The 26,001-nt window shown below is 44.5% G+C and overlaps 1 protein-coding gene across 3 annotated transcripts in view; it reads right to left on the minus strand.

Moving 5' to 3' along the window:
• Positions 1 to 164: 164 nt before the first annotated feature.
• The window catches only part of LOC133381420 (zinc finger protein 420-like), a 31,485-nt gene continuing 5,648 nt past the window's right edge, over positions 165 to 26,001 (minus strand). The window contains exons 4-7 of one of the 3 annotated variants that reach the window (XM_061620522.1): positions 24,594 to 24,676; positions 22,913 to 23,039; positions 20,163 to 21,353; positions 165 to 1,032 (exon numbers count right to left, since the gene is read on the minus strand). In XM_061620522.1, the coding sequence (XP_061476506.1) occupies positions 236 to 1,032; positions 20,163 to 21,353; positions 22,913 to 23,039; positions 24,594 to 24,676 (2,198 nt within the window). In that variant the 3' untranslated portion in view covers positions 165 to 235. Of the gene's footprint in view, positions 1,033 to 15,459; positions 21,354 to 22,912; positions 23,040 to 24,593; positions 24,677 to 26,001 lie in introns of those variants that run through there. The other 2 variants (XM_061620520.1, XM_061620521.1) reach the window with 2 other exon arrangements.

A 26,001-nucleotide genomic window follows, 5' to 3' on the forward strand; every position in this document is an offset into this window, starting at 1 on the left:
TTTGATCTCAGTTTTAAGATAGAAACTAAAGGTTTACGTAATGGATCGGTCCTGCAGGTCCTTCACCAGTTTAAATGAAGTCTGGATGAGTGTTCTAGCACTGAAATGTGGCATGAACATTTATAAGAGAAGTGTGGTATGAACTTTCCTAAGACAAGAACCTCAAAAGCTGATCCCACGACACATTTATTAGACTTTAAAATGCAACATGAGTCTTCATTGCTTTTGCTATAGATTAAGTTGGCTTTGATTCTTTACACAGGGCATCCATTAAGTGGATTCTCAGATGTGAAGTGAGGGCTGTAGTCTGACTGAAGCGCATTCCACATTCCAAACACTTATAGATTTTTCCTGCTGTGTGTATTCTTTGATGGCAAGTGAGGCTCGTTTTTTGAGTAAAGCTTTTTCCACATTCAAAACATTTAAATGGTTTCTCCCCCGTGTGTGTTCTCTGATGTCTAGTAAGACAGGATTGATCAGAAAAGCTTTTGTTACAGTCTAAGCACTTATATGGTTTTTCCCCCGTGTGGATTGTTTGGTGTCTAGTAAGCCTTTGCTTCCTACAGAAGCTCTTTCCACACTCCACACATTGATATGGCTTCTCCCCTGTGTGGATTGTTTGATGGGAAGTAAGTTGTGCATTGCACGTGAATCTTTTTCCACACTCCAAGCATTTAAACGGTTTCTCCCCTGTGTGGGTTCTCTGGTGCCCAATAAGATTTTCCCTCCGACTGAAGTTCTTTCCACACTCCAGGCATTTAAATGGTTTTGCTCCTGTGTGGATAGTTTGGTGTTTAATTAGGTTTGTTTTCTGATAGAAGCTCTTTTCACACTCAGAGCATTTAAATGTCTTCTCCCCTGTATGGATTCTCTGATGTTTAATCAGGTTTGTCCTCTGACAGAAGCTCTTTCCACACTCAGAACATTTAAAAGGTTTCTCTCCTGTGTGAATTTTCCAGTGATAACTTAGGCTTGATTTACAACCGAAGCTTTTCCCACACACTGGGCACTTAAATCCTTCCTTTCCTTTGACTATTTTTTCTTGGACTAAGACTTCATGGATGCCAACACCCTGAAAAGGTGAAAAAGATTCATCTTGTTGCTTCCGTATTGCTCTGGTTTTCTTTTGCTGGTGTCTTCCCCCTTTCCCTCTGGCTCTTTCCAATGACATCCTGGGTGGATCTTCCTCATTCTTGGTCTTCCATTCATGAACTGTTGGAAGGAAGGGAGAGAGAGAGTGAAATGTAGAAAGAGCCAGCAGTGAATCGTGCCCATTGGGACTGATGGGGCAGAAGGCAGGGAGGCCCAACAGGAGGTGAAGGCAGAGCCAATGATGGGCGGACAAGTAATGATAGTTTTGTTCCCTTCTTCCTCCCTGCTGAGTTCTACAGGGGCAACACTGACACTATGGAGGAGGAGACTGAAGGCAGTGCCCCCCCCGGACTGGTTGTAAGCAGGAAGACAAGCAAGTAAAGGCTGGCCGAGGGCAGACTGAGGTTAGTGGGGCAGTGACCCATTCATCCTATTGGACCATCCTCCACTGTATTAGTGTATTTGCTCCATGCCCCCACAGAGATCTCTTATGGTTCCTAAATATTCAGTGTACCGGGGTAACTGCTTGGGTCAGGAGCATCTCCCTGCTCCTGGAATATGGCACTGCTTGCCCAGCTTGAGAAGGTAACCTCACAAAGAGGAATGTTTAAAAAACAGTACTTCTTAGCCGTAACTCAGTGCAGGATAGGGGAGTGCCTTTTCTAGTGTGTGTGGGGATCTACCCCTGACATTCACATCTAAAAACCAGGAGCCTTACAAGGAAAGGGCGTAGCATAGTGGCAGAGCATCTGCTTTCCATGCAGCAGGTTCCAGGTTCAACCCTCGAGGGCATCTCCAGGTATGGCTGAGAGAGAGAGACTCCCTGCCTGAAACCCTGGAGAGCTGCTGCCAGTCAGCGTGGCGTAGACAGTGCAGAGCTAGATGGAGACAATGGTCCGGTTCAGTGTAAGGCAGCTTTCAAAGCTCCTCAGCCAGAGGGTCCCCCATCCAATACAGGGGACGGACACTCACGCCAGCAGAATTGATGGGAAGAAGAGGATGCTGGGTACTGATAAGCCAGGAGTGGGGATCCTTTTTTCAGCCCAAGGGCCACCTTCCATCTTCCAGGGGCCACAGGCAAGAGTGGGCAGAGCAACCACCGTAGATTTTACCTTTGTAGAGTAGCACAGTTTTGACACACAATCACAGATCCCTCCTTATCCTCCATCCAGGGGAGAAAGAGGCATTATCAGAGTTCAATGACAACATTCCAGCCAGGCACAGTCACGGAGGAAGCAGAACAGGGCTGGTGAGGGGTGTGCTCTGCAGAGAGTCCCAAGGACTAGACAGAGAGGCCTGGAGGACCGTCTTTGGACCCTGGGCCTATGACAAACAACAGACAAACAACAGTTCCTGGACAAGGAGGGAGCCTTACCCAGAGACACCAAATTCTGGTAATTCTCTTCCATGACTTGCTTGTGTAAGGCTCTTTGGCCCGGATCCAGCAGAGCCCACTCCTCCTCGGTGAAATGCACGGACACATCCTCAAAAGTCACCGGACCCTGAAAGAATAAAAAGTTAAACCCTTCCAAAACAAGTAGTGAAGGCAAGGAGGATTTGGGTTCAGTGGCAGAACTCTCAAGAGAGCCTGAGAGAGCACCTTATATACCTAGCAGATCACTGCGTTCTTGCCGTAGACCATCTAATTCAGATCCCTAAAATATTAGAAGCCCGCCCCATAACAACTCAGAGCAGGGCTTTCCATGTGCCTACCCCTGTTTTGTGGAACATCACCCCTGTCGAGATACAACTGGCGCCCGCTCTCTGTCCTTTCCAGAAATAACTGGATGCATTTTTGTTTCAACAAGTTTTTCCAGCTGGATGAAAAGGTCCCTGTGTCGTAGGTGTTCATTTTGTATTGTATTTAAACCTGTCTTCTGTTGTTGGGGTTTAAACTATTTCAGCTGGTTTTATGGATGGTTTATAAATGGCCTTGAGATGATTCATAAATTAATGCAACGATGTTGTTGTTATTATGTGCCTTCAAGTCGATTATGACTTATGGTGACCCTATTGTTGTTATTGCAACAATAACAGCAACAAAAACCTTGGGGTGAGGGACATTCTCAGCCTTTCTAGCGAGCAGCTTGGACAACAGGGAAGGCAACGTGGCAGTCTTTCAGCCTCAGAGGCTGCGTATACACAAGCCCATTTTGTAGCACAAAAATGTTTTTCTCAATCATTTATGTTCATCCTCAGCATGCTGCTTTCAATCTAGATTGATTCTAGATCCTGCGGTCCATAAAGGTGGGCTTGGTCACTGGATACCTGTTTGAAAACCCTCCCCTTGATTAGGTCATCTGGCCTTTTCCTCTCTGCACACATGTGGCCCTGGTAAATGAAAAAGTAAGTGGCAATTGGTATACACTTTCAGAGCTTGGAAAAGTTACTTTTTTGAACTACAACTTCCATCAGCCCCAGCCAGCGTCATGCTGGCTGGGGCTGATGGGAGTTGTAGTTCAAAAAAGTAACTTTTCCAAGCTCTGCACTTCGTATACAGTAAGGATGGGCTCTGTTGGCCAGTGCCAGTTCAAAAGCATTCCATCGACCTAACAGGCTGGTATCAATTTGGGTTTTGTAATCTGTGGCTTTTACTGATCTGCATTTTTTTCACCTTGGAAAAAATATTGATAACAGTATTGATATTTTGAAAGGAAATATCAAAATTTTGAAAGAAACTGTTGATAATTCAGAAGAAATATCGATAAATTGAAGGAAATATTGATATTAATATCAATATTTTAGACGCAGACCTTTAAAAAAAAATCAATTTCCAAAAACAGCTGCAGAAAATCACGTTATAAAAATCCGATTTGCAACTATAGTGATTAAACAAATTAATGGAAAATTTGGTACCAAATCTGACTTGGGCAGAATTCTAGCACATCCCTACATCATTGGGCAGATGTGGATGTACACCCCCCCATCGCCAGGTCCACCTAAATCTGTTTTCAAAGGTAAGGCAGCATCCATCGGCAATGAGCTTTTGTTTTTGGAATGAAACCAGTTTCTCAAGATGCGCTTCTAAGGGACAAGAAAACATGCACTAGATCTAGATTGTGTGTGGACCACATGAGAGAAAACCAAAGTCTCCATTGATTCTAGAATAAAATGTGAGGCGTATACAGCCAGAGAGACATTTAAGTGACGAAGACATTTAGGCTCTCTCCCCAATGATTTCTTCCCTACCTTGTCTGGCTGAAGGGCATCTCTTTCCATTCCACCGCCCAGAGAAGATGACCCGGTACATATCGCCAGCTTCATTTCATTGCCTAATAGGGAGATGAAAGGTGATCAGACTTGCCCGTTGAGCTACAGTTCATATTCATTTGGAACTCCCATTCTAAACGAATATACCTCCCGCAAACAGGCTATTGGACATGGATCAAGCGATACATTTGGAGAGATATAAAAAGACTTAAAACGTACTGAAACGAAACATGATTTTCAACAACTAAATACATTTTGAGAGGGGCTGGAGACAATTGTAGAAAGCTGCCTCATACGGAGTCCGATGGATGGCCCACCTAGCTCAGTGATGTTTGGTAGCAGCTTTTCAGGATGTCACACAGGGCATCAGACAGGGTTCTCTCCCAGCGCTACCTGGAGAAGCTGGGAACTGGCAGGAGTTTTTCTGTCCTCCTTCCAAAGTCAGAGGCTTGCAGAAAGTCCCAGTTCAATCCCTGGCATCTCCAGCCATTGCTAGGAATGTTCCCTGTCTGAAAGAACCTCTGCCAAGTCAGCGTAGCCAATGAGGAGCAAGAGGCACCTTCCTATGCTCTGCCTCCGATGGCGATGTTCTGCCTCCACCGTCAGAAGCAGAATGCTTCTAAATACCGGTTGCTGGAAGTGGGGAGAGATGCTGTTGCGCTCAGGTCCTGCTTGTGGGTTTCCCATTGAGGCATCCCATCGGCCACTGTAAGAACAGGATGCTGGGCTATGATGGACCTTGGGCCTGATCCAGCAGCCAGGCTCTTTTTATGCTTTTATGTGTCTAGTCTCAACACTTTACTTGATATTAAGGTGATATGGACAGAATAAGTGGCTGAGGCTGCATCCTGTAAAACAAAGAGACTGAGCAACCAGTGGTCCTTCAGATGTTGCTGGACTCCAACTCCCATCATCCCTGAGCATTGGCCGAGCTGGCTGGGGCTGATGGGGGGGTCCAGCAACATCTGGTGGGCCTCAGCCCCCCCCCTGTAAAGAGTTACCTAGCAGGGAGCCCAAATTAACTCTGTGGGTCTTCGCTTCTAAGATTGCCCTGTAAGATATCTATATGCAGTCAACAGCACCTAGTCACTGCGTTGTATTCTAAATAAATAAATGACGTTCAACCAAGTGCTTCTCAGAGTAGATCCATTGAAATGAATGAACCTAAGCTACCATGCACTGCAAAAAAACCCAAATAATTGGGTGTTAGAACAAATTAAACCCAAACTATCACTAGAAGCTAAAACGATGAAACTGAGGTTATCATACGTTGGACACATAATGAGAAGACATGAGTCACTAGAAAAGACAATAATGCTGGGAAAAACAGAAGAGAGTAGAAAAAGAGGAAGACCAAACAAGAGACAGATTGATTCCATACAGGAAGTCACAGACCTGAATTTACAAAATCTGAACAGGGTGGTTTATGACAAATGGTATTGGAGGTTGCCGACTCATAGGGTCGCCATAAGTCGAAATTGACTTGAAGGCACATAACAAAGCCCATTAACTTCAGTGGGTCTACTATGAGTAGGACTAACACTGAATACCACCCATTGTGGCTATATTGCCACCAGAGCAAAGGCCATATATGCTTCTGAATACCAGTTGCTGGGAATCCCAAGTGAGGAGAGTTGCTCTTGTGCTCAAGACCTGATTGCAGGCTTTCCATTGGGGCATCTGGTTGGCCACTGTGAGAACAGGATGCTGGACTCTAAATGGGCTATTGGCCTGATCCAACATCCGAGCTCTTCTTAGGTTATGTTCCTTAGCCAAACCTGGAGATGCTGGGAGCTGAACCTGAGACCTGACACCAAACATATGCTCTACCTCCCCATCTTCAAATTTCCCATGCAGGCCCAGAGTGGACCCGTCACTGTCTCTCAGCCTAACCTACCTCAAAGGGTTATTTTAAGGATCGAATGGGGAGTGGGGGAGACAACCTATGTATGCCACCTTGAGCTGTTTGGAGCTGTTGTTGTTGTTATATGTCTTCAAGTCAATTACAACTTATGGTGACCCTATGAATCTTTTGGATATATTCATAGGGTTTTCGTGGTAAGAGGTATTCAGAGATGATTTACCATTGCCTTCCTCTAAGCCTACGGCACCCAGTATTCCCAGGCAGTCTCCCATCCAAGTACTAACCAGGCTGACCCTGCTTAGTTCCGAGATCAGGCGAGATCAGGGGTGTTCAGGGTAGTATGGCGGTAAAGCGGGATATAAATGTAATAAATAAATGCACATCAGGCCAATTGAACCTTACCCAGCGAAGTGGCATCTTGGTCACCCTCCTGCCCAATCCACCTCCATGGCCATATCCATTTGGTAATTGGTGGAACTTTCTTTGCCTTGGGGAAATCAGTGGCCACTTCTCCCAACGAGCCCTGGGCCTGAAACAGCAACAAGAATCCCAGGCAGGGAGTGAGGAGACGGATGAATAAAGGGGTGGTACAGGGGGAAAGGTCTGGGGTGAAGGCAGTAGTGGCTGATGGGGCGGAAGGCGGGGAGGCCAAGAGTAGGTGGAGCCAGAGCCAATGACAGGCAGGCAGAGCTAACTAATTCTAATTTAGCCTCCATCCTCCTTCCTGCTGGATTCTACAAGGGCAACACTGACACGAAGGAGGCTGTGCCGCCTGTGATGCGTCCTTCCCTGGCTCTCCCTGTCAGGTTCCTACCTGCTCGTGGTTACTGCCTGTCTCTAGGCACCACCAGGGACTCCACCAGTCCGGACCGCTCTCTCTTATGATTTCTCTCCCCGCTCTAGCACAGATCTCAACAGATCCCCCTGCTAGGCAACCACCAGTCACGTCCCAATACTAGTATTCCCAGAGACTCTGAATACTGGTATTGTTATTCTCTTCACCGCTGCCACCATTTGTTACAGTTCCCCTTCAGCCTTGGTCATTACCTTACCCTCCCTTCTGGTCTGTGAAACCCCAGCCAAGGATCAGGCCTTTGGTAAACCAAATTAAGTATTTATTACAGATAACAAAGCTAACAAGATTAACAAGATTTCTTCTTAAGGCACATAAGCATATGGTTTTACTCAATACTAATCCGAACTCCACCTCCCTCCTGGTAAACAACTCTCTAAACCCCACCAAGCAATCCACTTTCTCTTCTCCCCCCAGATTCCACAATTCACCACCTCACATTTACCCAGATTTACCTGTCATCCTTTCATTTATACTGTCAGCCATTTTAAACATTCAGCCAATCATCAAGCATTCTATTGCCCATTCACTCCCCCTCCTCTTTCACTACTTACCATGTATACTCTAAACAACCAGCACTTACCATATATACACTAATATATAGGAACATCACACCGCCCCCCTGGGCTGCTTATAAGAAAGAAGTCAGGTAAGTGAGGGGTGACTGAGGCTGGTGGGGCAGTGCCCCATTCACCCTAATAGATCAGCCTCCACTGGGTGAAGGGTGCAGTATCTTCCCCTTCTTAACGTCTTTCAAGAAACAGTTGAGCAACTGGGGGTTTTGTTACTGTTTATTTAAGGATATCCTCCCTTACATTCTTAGCCCTTTGAAACTATCAGGATGAAACTCTCTCTCACCTTCTGCTCTTCCCAGTCATTGTCATCTGCCTGACTCAGAAAGATACCTTCAGCCAGGGCCACCGCCTGGGAACTGGTCTCCGCTCCACATTCTCTAACCCAGTTCTCTATCTCTGCTGGAAGGACAGCCAAGAACTGCTCCAGGATCACCAGGTCCAGGATCTGAGTCTTTGTGTGCTGCTCTGGCTTCAGCCACTGATGACACAGTTGGTGGAGTCGGCTGCAAACCTCTCGGGGTCCTTCAGCCTCCCGGTAGCAGAACTGCCTAAAGCGCTGGCGCTGGACATCTGAGCTGAGGTTGTCCTCCTTACCCAGGATCTTCTGCATGGTTCTTCTCCAGAATTCCCCACTGGCCTCAACCTGGATAACAGGACCCCTTCCTGTTTCACAATCAGCCGATTTTTGCTCTTCCATCCCCATTCTGTACTCTAATGCAGCCTCTGTCAGAGTGGAAGAATCACCTTGTTCTTTTACCCAATGCTTTCTTAAGGCAGGGACTCTCATGATCAGTGGGGCTGCTAAGTCCTGCAACGCCAGCATCCTGTGAATGAGTGAAATGTCAAGGCCAGGAATAATAATAATAATAATTTTAAAAAATAGAGGGGAAAGGATGTTTCCAGTTCATGACAGAGCCCTTTCATAACATCATAGAAGCAATGCGGATAGGCCCAATGAAGCAGTGGAGGCTAGTCCATTACAGCAAGTGGGGCACCAAGCTCAATCTGCCCTCAGCCAGCCCCCACCTGCCTACCTCCTTGCTTACAACCAGTCTAGGGCATGGCACCGGCTGTCACCTTCCTCCACCTCTTCCTTAGGGTTGCCTTTGTAGAACTCAGCATGGAGGAAGGAGACTAAACCAGAATTAATGGGCTCATCCTGCGATTGGCTCTGGCTGCACCTATCGTTGGCTCTGGCTGCACCTCCTGTTTGGGCTCCTTGACTTCTGCTCCATCAGTCCCAATGGACACCGGCCACCAGCGATTGGAACAGAACTCAAAAGACTGGGAACGGGGAGCGTGGCCTTACAGCTGTTACACTGGCAACCACAAGTGGGGAGAGTGTTGTTGCACTCATGCGAGGGCATCCCCGAGGGTGGGGGAAGATGACAGTTGCAACCCCCTCATACGGATGAAGTATAATTCCCCATCCCCAGCTTTCAGTTAAAAATGTTTCTAGCACCTGAGATACGAAGCCAAATGTACAGACACTATTCTTGTCAATTGTTTGTGAGAAACTAGTCTTCTCTGATTTCAGCATTTTCCTTTGTAGAGAAATCTCACTTTGTCTTCCTGGCCTCTCCCTCCTCCCCATAAGCAGGTGCCCCTCCCTCCATCCCCATTCACTGGTTTGGGGATCTAGGAACATGGAAAGATACCTTATGCTGAATTAGACCTTTCATCCATGTAGCTCAGTGTTGTCTACTCTGACTGGCAGCAGCTCTCCAGCATTTTAGGCAGGGGACATTCCCAGCCCTACCTGAAGATGCCAGGCGGGGTTTGAACCTGGGACCTTCTTCATGCAAAGCAGGTGCTCTGCCACTGAGGTATGGCCCTTCTCCATATCTGTCGTGCTGGGGGTCCTCCCACCCACTCACTTGCCTCACTAGCATTTCCCACCAACTTCTGCCGCCTGCAGTCTTGCACCCCTTTCACCCAAAGGCCCTTGCTTGGGACTCACCAAATCTCTAAGGGAGCTGAGATGCGATGGGAACACAAACGATGGTTTCCCCAGGCAGAAGGCTAACCAGGAAGTGATTGCCACCAGCGCACTGCCCTCTCTTCCTAACCATGTTTATAAGTCTATGTTTCTTCCTATTCGCTTCTCTAGGAAGTCCAGCTCTCTGACTTTAACCCCTGCATGGAATGCCATGAGAAACAAACAGGCCCTTTCTTTTCTCTTGCCTGCAAAAGAGGAAAGCGTAAGAACTGAAGAGCCTGGCTGCTGGATCAACCCAAAGGCCCATCATCGAGTCCAGCATCCTGTTCTCATGGTGGCCAACCAAACGCCCTAATGGGAAGCCCAAAAGCAGGACCTGGGTGCGACAATAATACTTTCCCCACTTGTGATTCCTCGTGGCTAGTAGCCGCTGATAGCCTTTTCCTCGATTGACAAATTCATGGAGGACAGGGCTATCCAAGGCTACTAGCATGCCTCAGAATACTGAACAGGGAGTGTTGCTGTTGCACTCAGGTTCTACATAAGAAGAGCCTACTGGATCAGGCCAGTGGTCCATCTAGTCCAGCTTCCTGCCCCCACAGTGGCCAACCAGTGGCCGTGGGAAGTCTGCAAGTAGGACCTGAGCACAAGAGCATCATTCTCCCCTCCTGTGGTTTCCAGAAATTAGTATTTTGGAAGCATATTGCCTCCAACCACAGAGGCAGAGCATAGCCATCATGGCTAGTAGCATTTAATTAATTAATTAATAGATTAGCTTTACATCCTGACCTTCCTCCTAGTAGGAGCCCAGGGTGGCAAACGAAAGCACTAAAAATACTCTAAAACATCATAAAAGCAGGCTTTAAGATATATTAAAAGAAAACATCCTTAAAAACATTAAAACAAAACATCTTTGAAAAAAGCTTTAAAAACACGTTAAAAAGCAATACAGATGCAGACTGGGATAAGGTCTCTACCTAAAAGGCTTGTTGACAAATGTACAGAGGACAGAGCTATCAATGGTTCCTAGTATGCCTCTTAATGCCAATTGCTGAGAATCACAAGCAGGGAGAATGTTGCTGTTCCCCTCGGTCCTGCTTGGGGGCTTCCCAGAAGAGACATTCAGTTGGCCACGGTGAGAACAGGCTGTAAGACTACGATAAGCCTCTGCCTGATCCACCATTCAGGCTCTTATGCTCCTATGTTTCGTTGAATTTGCCGCAAGTGGAAGCTGGGAGCTAGCAGAGGTGAAGTAGGAAGTGGGTCAGAACGAGTTCACATCTGTATACTTTCCTAGATTAGGAACAGTGAGAGTCCTGTGCGGAGCTGGGCCAACCACTAGGCAGTGAGATGGCTGCAGAAGCTGAAGGCGGGGCAGCAGTGAGATGCTGGAGGACACCATCTGGTCACCTCTGTAGCTCCTGCCTAGCCAGTTGCCCTCAAATGCTGTAGAGGACGCTATCCTGTCATCAGTGCAATGGTGGCTGGTGCCCATTGGAACTGGAGGAGTGGAAGGGACTGGAAGCATTCAAGAAGCAGCTGGACAGCCATCTGTCAGGAATGCTTTGATCTGGATTCCTGCATTGAGCAGGGGGTTGGACTGGATGGCCTTATAGGCCCCTTCCAACTCTACGATTCTATGATTCTAAGGAGCCCAATCATGGCTGATGCCAGAGCCAACTCATTCTAGTTTATGTCCCCATTCTCCTCCCTGCTGAGTTCTAAAAAGATATGTGCACCTTCAGACATTTTCAACCAAACCAGGCCTTTCGAAACTCACCCTTTGAGGGCAGGACCCATGTTTTGTGACTCCCAACCCTATAGGCCAGTGGTTCTCAAACCTTTTTGTTTGCGGCGCACTGTAAAACATAAAAAAATTCTGGCGCACTTTGTGTATAAAATTAAAAATATAATATATTTTAAACTATGAATAGAAATAAACTATAGAAACCTATTACTTACCCTATACAAATGGGTTTCTTCTCATTTTTAAAATATACTTTCATAATATTTGAGGCACACCTAGCCACCTCTTAGGGCGCAACAGTGTGCCTGGGCGCACCGTTTGAGAATCACTGCTATAGACCATCTTGGGGATGGCCAAGGTTCCAGAACAGAGCCCCACCAAACCTCAACAATAGTTCTTCCCATAACTCAATGCAAAGGTGGAAAGGATCAAAAGAGTCTCTGATTCATGTCCTCAGGTAAGGGGACAGCTGCTGAATTTCTACCACAGATGGGAATCCACAGTGGAGGAATCTGATTGGCAGTGCCCCTTTGGGTTGGTTGTAAGTAAGAAGCCAGTCAGGTGGGGGCTGGCTGAGAGAAGACTGTCGTTGGTCTGGGGCATGCTCCAATTGCCCTAATAAACTAGCCTCCACCGTACCAGCGTTGAACTAAAATGTCACTCCAGTTGACTATTGCACATGGAGTGGAGAAGGGCACCACCTTTTCCTTTGCCTCAAGTCATAAAAATGCCTACAAACTAACAAATTTAGTGTGGCATTACACTGTAAACTCCACTCCTTTGAAATGTGGTGTTGGAGGAGAGCTTTGCGTATACCATGGACTGCGAAAAAGACAAATAATTGGGTGTTAGAACAAATTAAACCAGAACTACCATTAGAAGCTAAAATGATGAAACTGAGGTTATCATACTTTGGACACATCATGAGAAGATATGATTCACTAGAAAAGATGATAATGCTTGGAAAAACAGCAGGGAGTAGAAAAAGAGAAAGGCCAAACAAGAGATGGATTGATTCCATAAAGGAAGCCACAGACCTGAACTTACAAGATCCGAACAGGGTGGTTTATAACAGATGCTGTTGGAGGTTGCTGATTCATAGGGTCGCCATAAGTCAAAATCGATTTGAAGGCACCTAACAACAACAATGTTGTAAAATGTGTGAGCCATTTAGTCAGCAGACTCTGCCATAGCAACACATTTGGTCCTTGGAACTAAACTGATTGCTTCTCTTGGCTGGAAATGAGGCATCCTCGTTACTTTTGACACCATTTTTTTCTCTTGCTAAAGGACTTAGGGCCTGAGACTTGGATTCAAATCCCAACTCAGTTATGAAGCTCAGTGGGCCAGTCACCATCTCTCACACTAACCTACCTCACAGGGTTGTTGGGGGGATAAAATGGGGGGGGAAGAGGATCATGTACACCACTTTGTGCTCCTTGGAGGAAAGATAGGACAGAAATGTACTCAATCGATCAATCAAGCAACACTTGCTCATAGGAAATTACAGATAAATCCAGGACTCCAAGCGGTAATCAGCAGCACGCAGCCTTCCTGCCCCAAGACTAAATGGAAAGGCAGATTGAGTTCTTTGCAATGCAAGCCTTATCATGCGTGGAAAGTATCTTTTTTGAATTTTTAAACTGTCCGTTAAAAGAAAAAAACAAGCAATGCAAGGGAGACCAGGGCTCAGATTCCCACGCAGCCACGAAGCTCCCTGGGTGACCTTGCCGCCAGTCATTACCTCACAGGGTTGTTATGATCCTGTATGGATTCTGTGATGTGGCGTAAGGGTTTGCGCTCCAGCTGAAACTCCTTCCAACTGCCAGAAAATTATACGGCTTCTTCCTTGTGTGGGTTCTTTCACTGGAAGGACTGTGTTCTTATCGGTTCTCTTTCTACATTCTGAGCATTTATAGGATTTTTCCATGTGTGACTACGCTGGTGCTTGTGGTCATCCATCTCTTTCCACGCTCGGTATATGCTCATTTAAAGATACAGGACTATTTTTTAAAGTAACCAGATACAAGTTGTATACTTAATAATCTTGTAATAAATAAATGCCAATACCCTTGTTAAATATGTCCACCCTATTCCTGTGATTGTTTTTGATACAGAATTTTAAACTGTTGCAGCCTGCCCTGGAACCTGCTGGTGAAGGGTGGGTAGTAGTAAAAGTAGTAGTAGTAGTAATAATAATAATAATATCTGTATCTGACTGACTTTGTACCGCAACCTGTACCTCACCGTTACTGGGTTAGTGGTAAGTTAAGAGTTCAGAGGTAATAAACGAGATGGGTTTTAGAGAACCACTGTAGTGGGAGTTTGGTTTGGTTATTACAGAACAATAAGTAAATCCCCCCTTTCCCTCTATACAGTCTAACACACATGGCCTTTTGCTATTTACTTTATTCCATTTCAATATATTTATACCTGGCTTTTTCAATATAAAATGCTCAAAAGGTGGCTGACAAAACGTCACCTAACAAACTTAAGCATAAACCTTATTCAAGCCATTGGAACAATTGTTACATCAGAACATCATAAATATTACACCTCCAGCCATCTCAGTAGAAATCATGTTCAGGTGGTCAGTGCAGAAAAGCACCTGGGGAAGGCGGCTACTAATAAGGTAAGATAGATTGGTGGTATGGAGGAATATCAAAATATATATAGGGTGTGGACATTCATTAATATCAAAAAAAGAGAGGGGATGTCCCCAGAATGTCAAGGAGGGAAGTTCCAAACTGTATAGATTTATTTGTTTATTTTCTTTAAAAGAGAAAAAATTCTTCTTAAAATACCCAACGCGTTTCAGCCTTATAACTAGGCTTTCATCAGGGGCTACAAATCAAATATAAAGAACATCATTTTGACAGACATATGTAGGTATAAATTTTCGTTAAAATATCTTGAAAAAACATTCTTCATTTGATACACTTATAATCTTTATATATGCACAAATAATTTTTTGTTGTTATAAACAACTCCTTAAAAATATTTTGTTTACCTATAGACTATATATATACCTAGGTGCACAAATCCATATAAGATACCTTATCTTTCTATACAGTATCTAAAAGATTTTATATTATCAGAAACACTTACATTTATGTTGTTGAAATGCTTTATTCAATAGAGTACTTCTCACTTTCACTATGGATGGCTTCAATATCTTTATGACTATTTCAAATCAGTGAAAACCCTTTAAATCTTTTTTTCATTGAACTACCATATGACCAGAAGGATAATTTTCTTAACCTTTTAGAAGTATAATAGAAAACACCTGTAGAATACTTATGAGTAAAAAAAATTTTGGACTTGAGAAAACCTTTACAACAAAGGAAGAAATGAACATTCTTCATTTAGACCATTAGGTGTCACTGTCTTGAGTCTTAAGATCCATCCTATTTCTTTTTTGTATAAAAGAGAACTGGGAAATGATCCTTGTATTTGTTGTAAAACCCAAAATTTTAAACCTATTTTTATATATTCAGAACATTGCAGGCAATGAGATACCAAAGGTGCTCCTGGTATGGTCTAAATGAAGAATGTTCATTTCTTCCTTTGTTGTAAAGGTTTTCTCAAGTCCAAAATTTTTTTTACTCATAAGTATTCTACAGGTGTTTTCTATTATACTTCTAAAAGGTTAAGAAAATTATCCTTCTGGTCATATGGTAGTTCAATGAAAAAAAGATTTAAAGGGTTTTCACTGATTTGAAATAGTCATAAAGATATTGAAGCCATCCATAGTGAAAGTGAGAAGTACTCTATTGAATAAAGCATTTCAACAACATAAATGTAAGTGTTTCTGATAATATAAAATCTTTTAGATACTGTATAGAAAGATAAGGTATCTTATATGGATTTGTGCACCTAGGTATATATATAGTCTATAGGTAAACAAAATATTTTTAAGGAGTTGTTTATAACAACAAAAAATTATTTGTGCATATATAAAGATTATAAGTGTATCAAATGAAGAATGTTTTTTCAAGATATTTTAACGAAAATTTATACCTACATATGTCTGTCAAAATGATGTTCTTTATATTTGATTTGTAGCCCCTGATGAAAGCCTAGTTATAAGGCTGAAACGCGTTGGGTATTTTAAGAAGAATTTTTTCTCTTTTAAAGAAAATAAACAAACAAATCTATACAGTTTGGAACTTCCCTCCTTGACATTCTGGGGACATCCCCTCTCTTTTTTCGGTATGGAGTAGCCTAGTGGTCTGTCTCAAGGATGAACAGCTCAGATTGAGGGACAACAACAGATTTAGGAGTCTATATTGGTGAGTACCATAGGGTCGACTTTCTAGCCTCAGCCAATTCCTAGGACCAGGAGGGAAAACAATAAAACGACCACTTCTATGCTACCATGAAAGCCCGGCTGTCCTCCTCACTTTGTTAAATAATCTCACTCCATCTCTGCCGCTCCCCCTTGTGTAGTGCCAGGCCCCTACCTTTCTTAAAAGCGACACTTCATCCCCAAACTTGGCTTAAATTAAGAACCGTTCTCATAAAGATCCAGTCAGGTGAACAGTGGCACCTGGTGCTCATCTGGACTGGTGGGGTGGAAGTCAGGGAAGGCCAACGGCAGGTAGAGCCAGAGTGTTTCTTTGTCTGAGACAAAGACTGGTGGGACCAGAAAGTCCTGTGAAGTCAGTATACCACTCTAGATATGAACTAGTATGCTCTCCAGGCAGGATTTGTTCCACCCAGGGGTGTAGTCACCCTGGGTCTTGGGAGGGTGTCTTAGACCCCTTACTTTTTTGGGAGCGGGGCCCCAATAACTCCAGCATCCTATGAGCCAATGACCATGAAAGGGGAGTGTGTTAGCCCATGAGAAGAGTCTTCTAACATGCTTCTATGTTCTTTTCTGCTGATTGGAGCCAATCAGAGTGAAAGGTGAGTCAGCCACTGAGAAGAGTCTTCTCAGAAGCTAATGCTCTCCTCTTTCATGCTGATTGGCTCCTAGGGACGTCTGTTGTTGTGGGAGACAAGAAAGCATCAACAAGGATCTCATGTTTAACCTGGCAGCGAAAAAAGGGGGGTTTGGTGTGGCTATGACTATCATGAAGGGACCCTGCACTTCTGAATTTGCCACTAGGCTACTGGTTCCACCTCCCATCTGAGTCTTTTCCCTGTAGAAAAAGGGCAGGTGAATATTAAGACAGAGAGGGAGTAAAGATTGGGAGATGTTGGAAACGCGGAAAAAGGTTTCCTTCCCCAGAACGCCAGACACCAAAGCCTTCAACTGGTTGGAAGTCATGCAATGCAGCAGCCAGTGGTGGTCCTGGTGCCCAATGAGAATGGTGGGGCAGACGACAGGGAAGCCCAACAGTAGGTACAGCCAGAGCCAATCACAGGCAGGACCAACTTATTCTACCTTTATCTCCTCACTGGACTGGTTGTAAGCAGGAACCCAGGCGGGCGGGGACTGGCTGAGTGCAGACTGAGGTTGATGGGGCAGTGCCCCACTCACCTTAATGGACCAGCCTCCATGACGAGTAACCCTTCAGTACCACCAATGGAGCAATATCCTGTCACCAGGTAAGGAATGTGGAGAGGCAACAGGAGCATTGCTTCCCCAGTGTTCATGCACTTGTATTTTATTTTTTTACAAAAATCAGATTAAAATGCATGCTCCAGCTTGAATAGATTGTTAAAAACACTCATCAGCTACACTAAATGCTCAGGAGGCTAGAAGAGAGAGTTGCTACATTTGGCTGCTTCTTTTAAAAAAAAGGAAAAATAAAGAGTAGGTAAGTGATCCAGCATAGTGTGGAATGCTCTGTAAAAAAAAAAAACACCCCACAACACCACCATGATTTTTAATTACAGTGACAAAAAGAGAAACCACCACAGAAAGTCCTGTATTACCACAAACATTGTCATTCTGAAACATTGCAAAGACATACCATCATTGTACAAAGAGCCCTTTTTGGTAGTTCACCTCAATCCCAAATGTAATACTCGCTTTTCACTGAAACAGCCTCATGGGAAGCTGTGGTCCTCTACAGACTGCTGGACTCCCAACTGCCATTGGCCTCCCCCGCTCCCCATGGCCAATGGCTAGGGATGATGGGAGTTAAGAGTCCAGCAACATCTGGAGGGCCACAGGTTCCTCCAAAGGTGAGGAGATCTCCTTTTTCCAATACTAAGAGATTATGTTAGCACATTAGTGCAAGCTCTAAAGCTGTTATTGATTACATTTATACCCCGCCTTTCTCTCACCATGGAACCCAAGGAGGCATACATGTTCCCAGGCAGTCTCCCATACAGGCACTGACCAGACCCAAACCTGCTTAGCTTCAGCAAGGTGGTGGCCTCATGTGCCTTCAGACCACAGCCTACTTCTGAATAGATACGCAACTGACTGCAGTGCACATTTCCTTTTTCGAGCTGAACAAGGCATCAACACTTTACCTTTTGTTTCAATATTCCAGGGCACCAAACTCCAAAAAGGTTTTACATCCTACCGCTAGTCCAAACAATAATAATGCATAAAATCTATATGAGATCGACCATTTCCAATATTTACATTACAAAAACTAGCCGTTTTAATCTGCACTAAACTATACGCTAAAAAAAGTTGTGGAGACAATTCTGAAACCAAATTCAAACTTGCTTCTGAAAGAACTGTAACTAAGGGTTGTATTCAACAAAGAGGAGACCTGTTGAAATTAATGAATCCAAGTTAGTCATGTCTATTAACGTCCATGGGTCTACCCTGAGTAGGGCTGGTATTGAGTAACACTCTACGAGAGAGTGAGAGTGACCCAGTGAGCTTCATGGCTGTGTGGGCAGATTCGAAACCCTGGCCTCCCAGGTCGTAGTCCTGTGGTGTAGTAGTTAGAGTGTTGGACTAGGACCTGGGAGAGCAGGGTTCGAATCCCCACACAGCCATGAAGCGCACTGGGTGGCCTTGGGCCAGTCACTGCCTCTCAGCCTCAGAGGGAGGCAATGGTAAACCCCCTCTGAATACCGCTTACTATGTAAACCCTCTTCATAGGGTCGCCATAAGTCGGGATCGACTTGAAAGCAGTCCATTTCCATTTTCAAACTCCATGCTCCGAGTCTGGGCCTTTCCACACTTAACTTTTTTATAGTGGCACAGTTGCTGGGTTTTGTTCTGATTTTTAGTTCTTGGCGTAAGTGTACATGGCGTTGTCATTATTTAGCTGCTATTCTGGAGTAATGTACTCATAAAACCATTTTTTTCTTGCGCCCCATCTGCATCATACATTTAAAGCACTCTTATACCACTTTAAACTGTCATGGCTTTTCCCCCAAGAAATCCTGGGAATCGTTGTTTGTTAAGGGCACTGAGAGTTGTTAGGAGACCCCTGATTTCCCTTCTCAAAGCCACAATTTTTATTTGCATTTATATCCCACCTTTTCTCCCAAGAGCTCAAGATGGGCTACACGGCTGTCACCCTCTCCCTATTACGCTCACAACAACCTGTGAGGTAGGCTAGAGAGTTGGTGACTGGCCCAAGGCAACCCAGAGAGCTTCATGGCCAAGTGGAGATTTGAACCCTGGTCCCTCCAGGTCATAGTCCAGCATTCTAACCATTATACCACACTGGCTGTCAATTTTGAGTGATTTAACAGTCAATCACTCTTCCCAGCAAACCCTGGGAATTGTAACTCTGAGAGGGGAATAGGGGTCTCCTAACAACTCTCAGCATCCTTAAACTACAGTGTTCAGGATTCTTCAGGGGGAAGCCATGACTGTTAAGGTGGTATAAGAGTGATACAACGGTGATGTGGCCTTCTACTGCAAAAAGTCTGACATGTGTGAAAGATCTGGAATGGATCAATGCTTTGTCCTGCTTTCTGTATGGAGGAGTTGGGAGTTGGTGGCCCTTCTGTGGTTTTTAATCAGGATTTCTATCAGGCTCGACATTAGACTGAGAAACAACTGTCTTCTTCTCAGTCGTGCATGCAGAAACTGGTACTGTGTCAACATATTGCCCATGACAGTGATCATCAGCTACAGCTATAATGTAATCCTGATAACCACACAGACACAAGTCACTCCTTCCTTCTATTCGCCTAACCTCCTACAGGTTAGAATTGTGGAATACCTGGTGTGACTGACACACACACAGGGAAGGGCTCTCAGTACCCTACGTGCAGGCTCACAACTTCAATATTCACTGGTTAGTAGACACAAGAAAGGGATGGTACGTAAGAGGTCACGAAACTCTTCTCAAACTGGACACAATCGGCCATTGGTGCAGACAAGAAAAGACACCCTCACTTGGCCACATGCAGAGACACGGTAAGCTCCACCTTTGCTCCAAAAAAGATCAGATCAAACGGCAACTATGCCAACTATAAAAGGTAAGTGCAGAAAAGCCCCCAGATAAAGTTATATTCCTGAAATGCATGAAAATAGCAAAGCAGACACATTTGAACCAGCCCAAACATGGCTGTACCAGGCCGCCATCAATGCTGGCTGTGCATCGGGAACTCTGAACTGACGTGGTTGGGTTGATAAGGATTAATATGAAATCATACACTAGAAACTTGATTAGTTGTATTATTCTTCAGTTACTCCATCAATAACCTTTTCATTTAAATTGGCATTTGTTTTATTTAGACATATTCCTATTTTTATATATTTTAAACTTTTTTTTGTATGGTAACTTTACTGTTTTTACCTGCCTCCTTATTTTATTTGTATCCAGTCAAGATTGGACCAATTGTCATCTACTCATTTAGAAAAATAGTAAAACACTCTAATCTTTCTCCTTGGTTAGAATTATGACTGAGAGGGCTCTGGAAAGAACTGGAATCCTGGGGAACAGGAACACACTCTGGCACTACAGAGGGAGGAATCCAATGACTGTTTACAGGATCCTCATTCCAACACTCCGAGTGGATCCTTTGATGAGAAATGAGATTTCGTTTCTCACTAAAGCTCTTTCCACACTCCAAGCATTTGTATGGCTTCTCCCCTGTGTGCGTCATGTGATGTCGAAGCAGATGTGCTTTTTTCCGGAAGTTTTCTCCACACTCTGAGCATTTGTATGGTTTTTCCCCTGTATGGATTCTTTGATGTGTAACAAGATTTGTACTTGTACAAAAGCTCTTCCCACACTCAGAGCAAGTGTATGGTTTCTCCCCTGTGTGAATTCGTCGATGTGAGGTAAGGCTTGTGCTTGTACTAAAGCTTTTCCCACACTCTGAACATGTATATGGTTTCTCCCCTGTGTGAGTTCGTTGATGGAAAATAAGGCTTGCGTTCTGAGCAAAGCTTTGACCACACTCTAAACATGTAAATGGTTTCTCCCCTGTGTGGGTTCTTTGATGTGCCATAAGGGTTGAGCTATGACTGAAGCTTCTTCCACACTCCAAGCATCTAAATGGTTTCTCCCCGGTGTGAGTTCTTTGATGTAAAGTAAGGTTTGTATTCTGGCTGAAGCTCTTTCCGCATTCCAGGCACTTATATGGTTTTTCCCCAGTGTGCACTCTCAAGTGGGAAGTAAGCTGGGATCTGTGACTGAAGCTCTTTCCACATTCTGAGCAAGCATACGGTTTCTCGCCTGTGTGAATTCTCTGGTGTCTAACTAACGTGGTTTTTTGACAGAAGCTCTTCCCACACTCCAAGCAAGTATATGGCTTCTCCCCTGTGTGAATGCGCTGGTGTGTAATTAGTGCTGCACTCTGGCGGAAGCTCTTCCCGCACTCCAAGCAGGTATATGGTTTCTCCCCCGTGTGAATTCGTTGATGTCTAATAAGGCCTTTCCTCTGAGAGAAGCTCTTTCCACAATCTAAGCATTTATACGGTTTTTCCTCCTTGTGCATTTTCAAATGAGCATTAAAGCTCGATTTACAACTGAAACTTTCCGCACACACCGGGCACTCACTGCCTTCTTTTCCTTTGTCTCTTTTTCCTTGGATCTGGGCTTTGTGGAAAGCAGCAGAGGACATGTCTCTCTTCTTCTCTTTCCCTTCCGTTTTCCTGCTCTGCTCTTTCTGTTCTTTACATGCAACTCCTTCCAACGATAACCCGTGAGCTTCTCCATCATTCAGAGCGCTGCTCTCCCAACCATCACCTGCTGGAATAGCAACAGAAAACTGGTAAGAGCCTGAGAGAGAAATCCAGCCCCCATACCAGGGAACAAATCCAATTTTATTGCCATTATGAGTCACAGAACTGAAGACATTCAGTGGGGAGGCATATCCTTTCAGGTTATACAGCAGGGGTGCTGAGGGCTACATTCCCTTCAGGACAACCTTCCAGAGGCAACATACCAGTGGTGGGTGGAGCCAGAAGCAAAAGTGGGTGGAGCAACGCATATAAATTCTACCTTTGTTCAGTACAGAAATACCCAGCATTAACGTACGCAATGGGTCCAGAGTGAGTACGTAAACTGAAAATGTACTTAAAGTGAAGCACTACTTTTTTTCACTTGCGCTGCCACTGTGCCACCTCTCCTTCATGCGGAGCCTCAAAGCCCCGCGCTAAAGCCTCTGCTGCTCCGCCACCGCACCTCCAAGCTGATTCGCGGTCGCATCTCTTTCCACCCCCCCCATGCACCGAAAGGCCACAACCAAAGGTTAAGTGTCCGTTTTTGCGAAGGGAACGTACGTAAACAGGGGAATGGTGCTACTGTAAGTACGTCCGTACTCGCAAGTGTCCTTAAAGTGAAGGTCCGTATAGCGGGGTATTCCTGTAGGCTAATTTCTACATGCCCATCTCTATCCTCCGTCGAAGCAAGCAAGAAGCATCATCAGAGTTCAATAACACATTCCAGCCAGGCAAACACACTCAAGGAGGGTGTGAAGGAAGGCTGGTAAGGGATGAGGCCTGTGGAGAGGATGTGCGGCCTGGGAAGGGTTCCAGGCACCAGGTAGATATGCCTGGAGGACCACATTTGGCCCCCTGGCCTGAGATTTCCCACCCTCAGCATACAAGATGGAATATATCTCCCTCTTAAGAGACCTCACAACTCTGCCAGCAGAACTAGCCCCAAGAAGAGGATGCTGGGTGCTGATAATCAGACAAAAGTAGCCATCTCTATTCAGCACCCGTTAGGCCTCATCTCAACTACTGCATCCAGTTCTGGACACCGCACTTTCAGAAGGATGCAAACAAACTAGAACAGGTTCAGAGGCCCTCCTGGTTCAGAGGCAACGAAGACACTCAGGGGACTGGAGACAAAGCCCTATGAGGAAAGACTGAAAGAACTGGGCATGTTTAGCCTGGAGAAGAGAAGACTGAGGGGAGATATGATAGCACTCTTCACGTACTTGAACGGTTGTCACACAGAGGAGGGCCGGGATTTCTTCTCCATCATCCCAGAGTGCAGAACATGTAATAATGGGCTCAAGTTACAGGAAGCCAGATTTCAACTGAACATCAGCAAAAACCTCCTTAGTGTCTGAGTGGTACCACAATAGAACCAATGACCTAGGGAGGTGGTGGGCTCTCCAACTCTGGAAGCATTCAAGAGGCAGCTGGACAGCCACCTGTCGGATATGTTTTAATTTGGATTCCTGCACTGAGCAGGGGGTTGGACTTGATGGCCTTACAAGCCCCTTCCAACTCTGCTGTTTTATGATTCATTTCTACTCAGCATCTACCAAGCCAAAGAGAAAAAACAGGAAGTCTTACTGAGAGAGGCCAGATTCCCACAATTCTCCTCCATAACTTCCACATGCAGGGCCCTTTGGGCAGGATCCAGCAAGGCCCACTCCTCATCCGTGAAATACACAGCCACATCCTCAAAAGACACCTGATCCTAAAGGAAGAAAACGATCCTTTTTAGTTCGGGTGGTGGGGAAAGGTGAGGGACATGACAAAGAGAGTGCCAGTGTGGTATAGTGGTTAGAGTGTTGGACTGGGACTTGGGAGACCAGGGTTCAAATCCTTGCTTGGCCAGGAAGTTCACTGGATGACCTTGGGCCAGTCACAATTTCTCAGCCTAACCTATCTCACAGGGTTGTTGTGAGGATAAACTTGAGACGGAGGAGAACCACCCTGAGCTCCTTGGAGGAAAGGGGGGATATAAATGTAAAAACAAATAAAATAAATGATGAAGAGTTGTAAACAAATTATACACAGCGTGGAGAAAAGCGGTGAAAGGGACTTTTGTCACACACACCCCTTTATAATTCTAGAACCCGAGACCCTCTAACCAGGGCTGTGGAGTCGGAGTTGTGGAGTTGGAAGCAATTTTGGGTGGAGTCGGAGACGGTAGAAATATACTGACTCCGACTTCAAAATAAATTTTGATTGACAAATTTTTTAAAATATAAATTCACAATGTCAAAGCAGCTTCCCATGAAGTCAGCTGTAGTTGAGCATTTCACCATAACTCAAGATGGAAAACATTTTGTGTGTCAGTGTATGACACAGAACCCAGATGAAGACAAATGCTGTGATGCCAAGATCAGCGCATATTCCGGCAGCGATAAAAATGCTCCTATGAGAGCTTCCAATTTAAAAAGACATTTACAGCCCTTTCCAGGGCTGTGGAGTTGGAAGCAATTTTGGGTGGAGTCGGAGTCAGTAGAAAAATAAAGGAGTTGGAGTCGGAGTCAAAGGTTTGGTGTACCAACTCCACAGCCCTGCCTCTAACGAAGCTGAATTTGGGGATATTCACCACAGACAAAAGGAAGGATTTCTTTACACAGCCCGTGGTTAAACTACTCCCATGAGATTTTGAAGACGCACCTGCTTACACAGGTATTCTTTTGATCTCCCGAGCTGAGTCTCCTGTTTTAGCCGCTGCACTGTTTTAATGGGATTGTTTTCTTGCATATTTGAGTTCTTGCTTATATTTTAATAGGATTGTTTTCTTGCGTATTTGTAATTATTGCGTATCTTAACAATTATTGTGAAACTGTTTTTTTTTAATATATTTTGAAAACCACCTAGAAGCCTATTTTGGCACTAAGCAACATATAAATTAATAAATTATTATTATTATTATTATTATTATTAATAATAATAATAATAATAATAATAATAATGATAATAATAATAATAATAATAATAATAATAATAATAATAATAATAATAATAATAATAATAATAATAATAATTAGATGTAGCGATGGCCACCAAATTGGCCACTGGCCTCATCCAACAGCCAGGCTCTTCTTCTCATGTTCACAATCTGAAACCCCAGCTGTGGCAAAGTGCTTGGCGGATGGGGTGGGGATGTCATGAGGGCCCTTCCCACGCTTTCTAGCATCTGTTTTCAACAGAGCAACGGGACAGAAATAAAATCTTTCTGGCCAAGACACCCAATCTGCGTCCACTGATTCCTCCAAGATTTATTCCGACCTACCTGATCAGGCTGCACAGCAACTATTTCCACTCCACCACAAAGAGGAGACAACAGAGCGTGGGTCGCTGGTGTCACTCCGCTGCCTGTGAAGGACACAGAAATGGTGGGAAGATATTATATCCCCCTTTACACACCTTGTTCGCCTGCTTTTAATATACAGTGGCCTGGTTCACACGTAACGCTAAACTATGGTTTACTAAACAATGGGTTATTAAACCGTAGCTTGGCGTTATTTGTGAATCCAGCTCAACAGCTTAACAATGGTTTCTTAACTATGGTTAAAGATTTCTTGTTAACCAATGCTTGTAGTTGGTAAACTTCCATAAATGTTAACCACGGCTTAGTGCAGAGGTCATCAACCTTGTTGGACCAGAGGGATTTCAAATGTTGAGAGAATGTTGGGGCACCAGTCACAAAATGGCTGCCATGGGGGCATGGCATAACAGAAAATTATACTACTCATGGTGAAGCTTTTCCCATAATTATATTTCCATACTTGAAAATGCTTGACCTATTTATTTTCTGCCTGCCACACAGCTGTTCAAGGTACAAAAAAATGTAAATGTACTGCCTTCAAGTCGATTCCAGCTTATGGAGACCCTATGAATAGGGTTTTCATGAGGTTGAGAGGCAGTGATTGGCCCAAGGTCACCCAGTGAGCTTCATGGCTATATGAGGATTCGAACCCTGGTCTCCCAGGTCGTAGTCCAACACCTTAACCACTACTCCACACTGGCACAAGAACCCCATTTTTCCTTAATGCCAACCCTAAACTAAAGACTAGGCTGCCATCCTGTACACATTTACCTGGAAGTAAGCCCCATTAAACACAAAGAGACTAAGTTTAACGTATATACCATTGTATTGTAAATTAACTGAATTCTTAATGACTCCCGGTCTTTAGCTTCTGCAAAGCTGGAGACATGCCTAAACCTCTTTGCAAATTTTCAAGTTTGCCTTTTGGCGGGGAGGGGGATTCTTTAACTTTCCCCCACACTTACTGTGTAGTGGTATTTGCAGAAAATAACCTCTGGGCCAGTGGTTCTTAACCTGTTTTGGGTTACAAACCCCTTTGAGAATCTGATGAAAGCTATGGACCCCCATAAACAAATACAATTAATTTCACTGCATTGGAAATTGGTTTTTTGTATCCCATTCATGGACCCCCCTGGAGTCCATCCATGGACTCCCTAGAGTCCATGGACCACAGGTTAAGAACCTCTATTCTGGGCACTACCTGATCTCAGATGAACCCAGCAGAGCAAAGATGTATCCTGGCTGCCAAGGAAAAACTGTGGAGTCCAAGGACTGGAAAAAAAGACAGAAGCAGGAAGTGTGCTCTAAAAGGGAGGGGAAAACAGCAGCCCTTTAGGACCCCAGGGATTCTGATTGCCTGGTGTGCAAACAA

This window comes from Rhineura floridana, chromosome 3, assembly GCF_030035675.1.
Source record: "Rhineura floridana isolate rRhiFlo1 chromosome 3, rRhiFlo1.hap2, whole genome shotgun sequence".
Classification (NCBI taxonomy): Eukaryota; Metazoa; Chordata; class Lepidosauria; order Squamata; family Rhineuridae; genus Rhineura; species Rhineura floridana.